Genomic DNA, 10,469 nt, shown 5'->3' with positions numbered 1-10,469 from the left:
TCGGACAATTTCTCTGTATTCCTCCCAGGCTACCTGTCCTTGCTTCCACCCTCTGTAGGCTTCCTTTTTGTGTTTGAGTTTGTCCAGGAGCTCCTTGTTCATCCATGCAGGCCTCCTGGCGTTTTTGCCTGACTTCCTCTTTGTTGGGATGCATCGCTCCTGAGCTTGAAGCAGGTGATCCTTGAATATTACCCAGCTTTCTTGGGCCCCTCTTCCCTCCAGGGCTTTGTCCCATGGCACTCTACCAAGCAGATCCCTGAAGAGGCCAAAGTCTGCTCTCCTGAAGCCCAGGGTAGTGAGCTTGCTGTGCGCCCTCCTCGGTGCCCTAAGGATCTTGAACTCCACCATTTTGTGGTCACTGCAGCCCAGGCTGCCCTTGAGCTTCACATTCCCCACCAGCCCCTCCTTGTTGGTGAGAACAAGGTCCAGCATAGCACCTCTCCTCGTTATGTGTACGCCGAGTCCCCCACTCGGCCCATGGAATGCCTCTCCTTCGGAGAGGCGCCTTCCCTGCGCACCCTTCCGCATGAACTGCCATGCAAACTGCCGTGCCACACCCTGTTTGCCCGTCCTGTTGGCAGCACTCCTGGTCACTAGCACTCCCTGGGGCTGCCTTTAGTGGGAATGGGGGGTGGCAGCCGTTACTCCTGGCTGAATGTTAGTTCCAGCCAAATAGTCTGTGCTTTACCAAAGGGAAAGCCAAGATCACAAACTGACTGTACACACGTACTGTTACAATCCCCGCCAGCAGGCAAAGCAATAAGAATGAATTTCTTCTCCGGGCTTGGCATTTTCATTTCCTCATTCCAACGAGAAACTTTCAGCACCTCATCAAATTCAGGAAGCTGCCGTTGAGAGATTCTTGACCAGAGCAGCAGAGGGAAAACAGAAAAGAAAAATTATTTCCACTTAAAGGATTCCAGTGTATCATCATCTGCATCAGCCTGAAATTCACCATTATAAATTTTTGGTCACCTACACTACATACACCAAAAGGTCTTTCTTCTGAGCATAACTTAATTTCACATTAAAAAAATTGGTAACTTATTCTCTAAACCCTTCAGCACTGCAGTAGATACTTAGTGTTACCCAGACAGTTCTCCTCACGGGAGCAGACTGGAGTAACACAGAAGTGTTACCGAAAAAAAAAGTGAGAGTGTTTGTCCAGAACTACTAAGTGTTTTACATCTTGCAAATGTTCAGAATATTCTCAAATTCCAATCAACATCAAAAGGTTTTGGGCACTCGGACCTAGATTTTGTTGTTTGAGGTTTAAAAAAGAAATCATGCACTGACAGTAAACAGGATTATTTCCAGACCAAAAGTAATGCAAATGCTGGAACCATTTAGAGGTTCTAGGTATCAATACAGCAAAAAATAAAAAGAAACTATGATTTAATGGCCCTTGACATACAAAGTCTCAGTGTAATTCAGCCTGTTTTAGCTGTTGTCACACTTACCAGCAATGTCTTTAAAACTTCCTTTTTAGAGAAGCAATTGTAAGTCATTTCAGAAGGCATAAAGTGATTTGCGCATGCACAACTCATTTGAAAACAACAGAGTATTTGGTAGTGAAACACACCCCATAAAATTCAAGAGTATTCCAGCACACACATTTTTTTTGTCCAATACATATACTCCTGGAAAAACGTGTGGGGTTTTATTGTTGTTGTTTTGCGGGTTGGTTTGTTTGTTTTTAAAACCAGTGTTACTGATTTTGAATAACAAACTGTAACGGAAGCAGTACTATAGTCAAATCTGGATGCACTACTATTTTGCAGGTAAAGGACCAGGCCTACTACAAGAATGCTTCTTACATACATAAGGAAATCCTACCTTGATGCATTATCTACAATTAGTTGTGATTCAGCTCTGTGATTAGTTCGCAGTTCCACAGAAAAGCTTCTTGATTTTAGACCCTCAAAGATATCAGCTAACATGTTTCCTGGATCTATGCTTGGCAGCTGTCTGGTATCACCTAAACAGAATGCAAATTAGTATTTGTGAGAAGCAATCACAGATCATCTGCTAAAAACTGTCTTGAAAAAAAACCCACTGGAATTAATAGATACTCAACCCTCTACACAGTAACATGCTTCCTCGATACAATTCACATGAAATAAAATGTTCAAGAATCTAAGGAACTTTGTTTGGGGAATCAGGCTGCAGTGTAGTTTAAATTTTTCATATTCCTCACTCAGTAATGCTTTACTAGCAGGTGCAAATCACTCTGCATGATGAACACTGACAGTGATCACATCTTATTCAAACACATTTTGAAAGTCACATATTTAAAAACAAATGCCATAAATGGCATGCCAAAAAGCAAACCTCTGAGAAAGCAGAAAATTTTGATTTTACACTTGTTTTTCTTTCTGAATTAAAACAAGATGATCCTAGTATTAAGAATTACATGAAACCTCCCTTCTAACATGTGATTAATATGCTAACACTAGCTTCTTTAAATTTAAGGAAATCAGAAAGTTTTCCAGTTGCAAGATGTAATAAGCTACTACATGGAAGCCATAATACTTTCAGAATCGGACAAAACACTGCTAAACAGAGAAGGAGATACTGATACTTTCATACTGACAGCCGAGATGGAAAACTCTCTCTCATCTGACCTTATGAATAAGCAGAAATATCCAAGTACAGAACAATGTAACATTCTGGGGTTTTTAAGAGACTCAGTGAGACCAGTGGCAGCTCTGATACTTACACTGTATATTGTATATTATTAAATATTGTATAATGCTAAATTTGGTGTTTCACTTACCTAGAATAATAAGTTTGGCAAGCTGAGCATGCTCACACAAGAGTTTTAAAACTAAACTAAGAACGCGTACAGACACCAAACTTCCTTCATCCACAATCAGAATTGTCACAGTAGAAAACTTCCACGGCTGTACTTCACTCTGCCTCCACAATTTAAAACTGTGGATGATCTAGAAACAAATTGAAATAAATCAAGCTCTGACACTAATCAACTGTAAATAACTGTCTTATAAAGGTAGCCAGAGTGGGGTACCTTCTAATGTTGTATTTAGAGCTATTATCTGAAATTCTGAACTTAAACCTGTAAAGACTCAGACGACTCAACCGTTCAGTCTTATTTTCCTCCTTGGTGAATACGTTTCTAGCTGAGATTATCAACACTTACTTACATAAAAGCACAGAAATGCATCCTTTTTTTTCTGCAGAGACCCTAAAGGATGTAAGGTCAGCCATTAGGTTGCTCAGTAACAGAACACCTCCTACCACAACTTGCTGACATTAATAAATCCCCAACATTGCATGGGGAAGGGAAACAGGCAACTATCCAGTCCCCAAAGATAAAATAAGCCCACAGTACTTTTAATGTTATTATAATTTTGATTTATACAGGTCATTCCACACCTCCAACGTCTTCTTGGCACCTTCCACTACATAGGACAACAGCGACTTGACCTAATTATTAACAAAGAGTTTGCTTTCTACTTTTTTCTAAAAAAATTTGCACAATATTTAACAGTAATTAAGAAAACACTGTGTGAATGAAATTTATCTCATTATTCAACCCCAGGCTACTGATCTCTTGATCTCTGTATGTGCAGGTATCAGTATGATTGCTAGGCAACAGGAGACTAGAAAACAGCTCTGCCATCCAGAAAGTATTTCTGTCCTAATTAAAAAAAAAAAACCAAAACCAAGCAGCTAAAAAGACCACGTGCCCTAGAAAGGCACAAATTTGAGATGTGTATAAGTAGGAAAAAAACCCAAAGTTACGGCAAATAAAGTATTTCAAATGATTGATTTATGATTCCCTAAAATGTACCACTGACTTTCAAATGCTAACAAGCTGTACCTAAGCATTATCAAATAGCCACACATTTCATAAGGAAAGTTCAAGAACAAGCTTTTTTTTCCAAAACAAGCATGGAGAGTGCCAAAAGGTCTTCCAGAACACAATTTAAAAAAAAAAATTCCTTACCTGATGCAGTGTATATGCAGGAAGCTTAGTTTTTTCACTCAAAAGGCTTGCCGCCCTCCCTGTAGGTGCAGTAAATAGCACATTACATTTTTTTGTGTACCTATTCTCTGACTCCCAATGATGATCAAAGGTATTCCATTCCTCAGACGCATCCAGGTCTTCCTCAAAGTCCTTAGAAGCAGCTTCCACTTCTTTTTCCATCTGCTTTAAGTGACGAAAAAGGCAGCTAACTATCGTACTCTTCCCACAGCCTCCTTTTCCACTTATGATTGTGACAGGATTAGAACAAATCTTTTCCATAACAATCACCTGATCTAAGTCTACCTCTGCTTTACTTTGGGTACCAGACGTAGACCCCACTTCCTTTTCAGGAAGGTGACTTTCACAGTTATGATTGTCTGGACTATTTTCCTTCAGATGTTCTATTTCATGAGCCTGAGTAACATTCGTTTTGTTATCCACCATTTCTCTTGATGTCTCAGGAACGTTAAGTATCTTTCTCACATCAACATCCAGTTGCCACGGGCGCTTTGACAGAAGGCCACCTATATACATTGCAATGTCTTTTTCAGATTTGTGAAGATGAGGCAGAAACACTAGTTTTTTCTCCCTAATCACTACATTCTGATCTTTCAAAAATTTAAGAGATTGCCAAACATGCTCAATGGACATAACTTTAGATACAAAACGAGCTAATTCATCTTGATCTTCATAAGTGTGTCCCATTTCTCTACACTGTTTCTTGAGTTGATCATACAGAATTAACGCATTCTTCTGCAAGTCTGGAATCTTCCGGAGGAGATGTTCACACTGAGAGAAGGCGGCCCACGTTGCCTCACAGTAAGAAAGGTTTAGTTCCCTATAGGTGATCTTCTCCCCAAAAAGAATAAAAGCAAACGTATTTATTTCAGAAGATGTTAGCCTCTTGCTGAATAACATTCATCCTAGTAAATACAAATTGCAATTCAGAAGGTGGAAGTCTACAAAAATTTATGTATTTTTCATAATGTACAATTATAATGCTCTTTTTTTTTTTCAAGCCATATGAAAGCAAAGCATTTAAAAGTAAGATGGAATGATAATTCCTCTCAGTCACCCTTCTGTATAAAACAGAAACTTTAAAAAAAAAAAAATCAAAAACCTGGCGCAGAAATTGGGTATTAGGGAGAACTTGTGCACACCTGATTAGCACAATTTCAAGTAAAGGCACAAAAACTGTAGAAACAGAGCATAGGAAAGGCATTAGCCAGGATACTGTACCTAATTCTGAACATGCTACTTCAAGTAATACACAACCTTTACAGAGACTACCGCAAAATAGTGAAAGACTGAGATGTGCAAAGAAGATGAACTACTGAGGGAAAGAGAAATGAATTGGACTTGCTAAGCCTTAAGAGAAAAAGCTAAAGAGAGTCTTCAAGCAATAAGAAACACTGCAGTGAGAATGCAGATCCTTGGTACAAGAAACAAGAGAGCAATAAGTCTATACTGCATCAAGGAGCAGTCAAATTGGACATCAGGAAAAGCTTTTTAAAGGAAAGGATGTGAAACACTGGAATATATTGGCTAGACTGCTGAATCTCTGAAATTGGAGGTCTTAAAGACAAGTCAGAACATCTGTCAGTAAAAGCAATGGGGGCTGAAGCAGAGGGATTAACTAATCACATTTCTGAACTATTAAGATATAGCTCCCATCTGAGGTACAGGAGTGCTAAGGTGAGGTGCAGCAGCAAAGTTGCACAGCAAGCGTAGCAAAGGAAAACAAGAAGGTAAGCAGCAACTGCAAATCCCGTTATAAAAAAGGAGAACGACTAGACCAGATGACCTATTAGAGAGTAACTTATCTACCTCACTATGAAAGCATAGGCACTGTTCTATGTATTAAGAACAGAAAATCTCATTTGCCAGTATAAAACTGAACAGTACAATTGAGGGGTTTATATTAGTTTTCTTACTTTTGGCCCAATTACCTCAAGTATTTAATTTTCTGTTCCTTGTAGAAAAGACTAAGCAAATGGTTGTAACAAAACCACCTTTAAAAATCTTCTGAGACTGATTTATTGTAGACCAACTGGGAAAAAAAACCCTCTGCTAAAACCAAGTCCAGTAAATCATCCATTTCCAAATGAACTAAGCTTACCTCCTACAAGTGCCCAGTTAATAAACTGAACATAACTGAAACAGCGCTGTATTCTAATGAAGCTCAAATGTAACAACCACATTTTTTACCCTGCTTAACATTACTTACCCTGCTGAATCCAAGTTTCCATGGCTCATTATTTAATATCTCATCCAACTTTGTTAGCATCTTGTCTTGAAAATGTACTTCCTCACCATCCGTACCATTGTTTACTTCAGTCTTTCTTGGCCAACACACCATATTCAACAGACAGCAAAAATGGCGTGGCAGAAGAATTGGCAAGAATTCCAGTATCATCGGAAAAGTCAGAGCTACCAATACTGCCTTTCCTGCAACTGTATGCACCATAAACCAAGAAAGTTTTAAGCAATGTATAAAGATATTTGTAAAGACAATTTAAACTGACTCTGGCTCTTATCCTTCTGCCTCCCCTACATCCAAAACGTCCCTAATTTCTTTCGGTTTCTTATTCTTTGTAATCCTTTTCAAATTCTTTTAAAGTCTGTTTTCCCTGGACTGCCTTGGGAAAAAAAATGTAAACAGATGACAGAAAAACTGCAACTAAATGTACTCATTTGGAAAAATATGTATTATACATTTGGTTTAAACTGCCTACTCAATAGCATTTTGTAGAACGTCAGTTCAGACGTCACCATGCCTGCATTATCTAAAGATAATTTTCATACAGATGTACAGAAGAACACGTAAAATCCAAAATAAGAAAACAGGCTTCTAAATTTGTAGTATCAGATCAGTACAGGAACGTAGGAAAACAGTGTTCTCCGCTGGCTTTCTCAATGACCCCAAACTTAAGCTATCACTTTCTTTGTTTGTATCAGTCTTGGGATCTGCAAAAAGGGAATAATGAAACTGATTTGCTCTATACCGTGCTTTAAAAAACAAATTCTAGAAGAAAGTGAGACTTACAGAAGTTTTATCTCTTCACAGAAAAAAAGAAAAAAAAAAAAAATTGCAATTTTTAACAGAGTGTTAAGGAAACTTTGTCACTCCAAATTTAAAACACCCATTTCTCAGTTAAGAAAAAAAAAAAAAATTGCAATTTTTAACAGAGTGTTAAGGAAACTTTGTCACTCCAAATTTAAAACACCCATTTTTCTCAGTTAAGTACTTTTTCTGATCACTGTCTTACCTACAGAAAGGCAAAGATGAAACCTTTTCCCTTTGAAGCACATACTTAATTTACAAGTGGAGAAGCAACACACACTACTTCCAGACAAAAGTATCACGAAGGCTTGAATTACAAACTGCTCAAGCCCATAACAATGACAACCAGGAAAAAGTGACAATAGTAACCACATGACATACAGGGTGTGGCTTGTTGTTTCTATTGCCCAACGATAGAGAAAGAAGAAAGCTTAATTTGTGTCAAAGTCATTTAAGTTAGATATTAGGAAAAATCTGCCAACTACAAGAACAGGATACCTAGGCACACTGTGCAATCTTCAACACCAAAGATTCATAAACATAGTAGGCAAGCTTCAATCAGAAGTGATCCATGTATCCCATTAAAACTCAAGCAGCAAACTAGGTCTGAGTTTCTACCACTACAGATTCCCATCTCTTTGTCATGAAAAGATTTAAAGTCCATAAACAGGGGTTAAGAACTTGTACCGTTACAAAAACACAACAAAATGCCTGAAGTCCATAAAACTGTGAAAATTTTTCTCTCCTTACACATGTGATTTGGAGTAAAGTCTAGCAGAAGCTATGAACTCTCCTGTCAGACATGATTTGCCCTCCAAAAGAGTCACCTCCACCTTTTGATCTGCCACTGCCCAGCAAACCAGGTACTGGAAGACTTTGTAGATAGACCCAACCTGTCTGTACAGATTTATGCACAGTTGCGGCTGAATTTAAAAGACCTCCTCCAATTCAGAGTACTGAGTCCCACAGCACTGACGTCTAAGTGGCTCTGTACAGCACCAACCCAGGACTGCCTACGTCCACATCAGGAATGTGGCATACTGGAAACAGATCATCAGAGCAAAACAAAAGAGCTAAGGCTGAAGACACGTCCCAGACGTCTTGACTTTCTGTATTTCGGTGTTTTGCTTCAGACCAGCTATAGCCTGGTCCCACAGCCTGAATGCCCATTAGGGCTGGAGTACCTTAGGTGTGCAACTGGAACACACCTTTTGGGTTTCATCCAGCAGGAATACAGTCAATACTCTCAGAGACTGCACCACAATGGGGCAAGAGGGACGTTTGCTTCAAAAGCTCACTCCTGATCCAATCTCTAACATTCCTGTAGTCACACCACCACACTCCACAACAGGATCCTCAGCAGTCCTGAACCATCTCCATGGGGGGACACTCCAGTGTTTCCACACTCTGCTCCCCAACCATACCTACCTGCTGATGGGCAGGATTCAAATACACTTAGACAGCCTATTTAGTGCAGCTGATTTGGACTACGCTGAGCTCATTTGCTTTTCCCCTGCACCACAAAGAAGCAGCTATACTATTTCTGAACACATATTTGGCCTAAAAAGTCATATCACCATGTTTAAGCAGTGCTGAACCCATTTTTTTAATAAGCCTTATTGTATCTCAATAAACTATAGGAAGCCAGCACCAGTGTCTTTGCATCCCTAGCATAGACAATTCTACTTAGTAAGCCTACAGAATTCAGGAAAGTCCTTATGTGTTTCTAACTGTATACCCATCTTTAATTGGTCAGCTGTCCCACTGTCCTCAAATTTAAGAAAAAAAAAAAGAAGCAGCTTTGCATGTTCAAAATTCATTTGAATATACACTTCATATGAAGACATGTTAGCTTGAACACAGTATCTGAGATAGAACTCATTAGCTTATAAATCAGTCAAAATAGCACAGGATATACCTACATGATTGCGAAACATAGTAGAAGATGTCATAATCCTTGGTGTCTCTTTGTTTCTTCCCTGTCTGTAAGTGTGAAACTTGGAACTGTTTTAGTGTTTCTTCAAGATTTCTAAAACTCAGCATAGACTCCGTAGGAAGCCACGTAAAAAACTTTTCTTTAAAATCCTCAGGAACACCACACTCCTTAAGAAATAGTGAAAAGACTTGTCGGTTGTTTTGCTCTATATCAGTCTGCAGAAAATACGACGGATATCCTTGCACGAAGTACTTTGACCCCACTTTTTTAGCTTTCACATTAACTTTCCACCAAGGGTCAACCAATGGAAAACGTCCAACTACTGCATACTCCTTTCTGGAGCTGTCTCGTATAACAACTGAATCATTAAAAAGAAAAATAAAACCATTGTTAATTGATAGTCATAAAGATTAAAAGTTTGGTTTGATTAAAAGTGTTGTTTATTCAAAGCTTATTTTTGTCTTTTGTATAAGTTGCAGTAGTAAAAGTAGGGGTTTTCATAAACTTCCTGATGTCAGTCTTTCCAGTAGTACTTCAAAACAAAAGCAAAACCAACCTCAGAAACAAGCAGTAAAACTGCTTCTCTAAGTGTCAGAACTACAAAATTAAACTTGTGTATGAATGTTTATTAAGCCAATTAAACACACTGGCATATGGTTTACTATTACACCACTTATGCCAAGTCAAGTTTGCAATTCAATTTTAAACAGTTTTGCCATGAAGTATTCTATCATGGTGCCTGCATCCTCTTCAGATACATCTGTATAGCAAATACTTCCTGCAACTGAAACCAAAGTTATAAGCAGTTAATATAATAAACTCTTAACATTTTGTACGACCTGGTTTGCCTCCTCTTTCCATCACAAAAATTAATACACCATTCCTCGATCCACGACTGGGGACTAAATGCTACCACCAGAACAAAGCAAGCACCTACGTTTAGCAGGACCTCTTTCTCACCAAACCAGAGCACCAGCAGCTCTTAGGTCTATAACAACTTGTCTATTTATTTTCCCCTTGTTATTTAGCTCGATTTAGCCATTTTTAAAACAATCTTCTGGCAAAATATTCTTGCTAGGCAGAAGTTGCTCCAATGTCACTTGCTTTTCTAAGTACTAAATAGAAAGTAGGGCGTCATTAAGGTCAAGTAACACTCTTACGTGTCATAAAAGAAAAAAAAAAACATGCATTCTTTGTGTAAAGTTAACTTGAACGGAAAAACTTTATGTTTTCTTACTGCTGCAATACTGTGGCCACACAAAAACTTCTTTTGACACTTCTATTACCTGCACGAGATTTATCACCCACTCCGGATCATTTTCACTTTACTTGTAATGAACTCAGTAACCGGGGAAGGAGCGAGTTTCGATTTGACTTACTTTTAAAACATCCTACATTCGCAAACAAGAGCCTCCCGACCCCGGCGAGGAGGCTGTCAGGTACAAGACCAAACACGGGCCAGGGGAGCGCCGCGTCGG

General features: G+C 38.8%; 1 protein-coding gene across 1 annotated transcript in view; it reads right to left on the bottom strand.

The window, feature by feature from the left end:
• The window catches only part of HELB (DNA helicase B), a 46,289-nt gene that overhangs the window by 8,386 nt on the left and 27,434 nt on the right, over positions 1–10,469 (bottom strand). The window contains exons 2-7 of the mRNA XM_019472540.1: positions 8,978–9,349; positions 6,219–6,445; positions 3,971–4,840; positions 2,777–2,945; positions 1,837–1,978; positions 731–861 (exon numbers count right to left, since the gene is read on the bottom strand). Coding sequence (XP_019328085.1) covers positions 731–861; positions 1,837–1,978; positions 2,777–2,945; positions 3,971–4,840; positions 6,219–6,445; positions 8,978–9,349 — 1,911 coding nt within the window. The remainder of the gene's footprint in view (positions 1–730; positions 862–1,836; positions 1,979–2,776; positions 2,946–3,970; positions 4,841–6,218; positions 6,446–8,977; positions 9,350–10,469) is intronic.

The sequence above is a fragment of the Aptenodytes forsteri genome, unplaced genomic scaffold (assembly GCF_000699145.1).
Source record: "Aptenodytes forsteri isolate BGI_AS27 unplaced genomic scaffold, ASM69914v1 Scaffold4, whole genome shotgun sequence".
NCBI classification, from domain to species: Eukaryota; Metazoa; Chordata; class Aves; order Sphenisciformes; family Spheniscidae; genus Aptenodytes; species Aptenodytes forsteri.
Note: the sequence above shows the minus strand (reverse complement) of the source record. Positions and strands in the feature narration are given on the sequence as shown.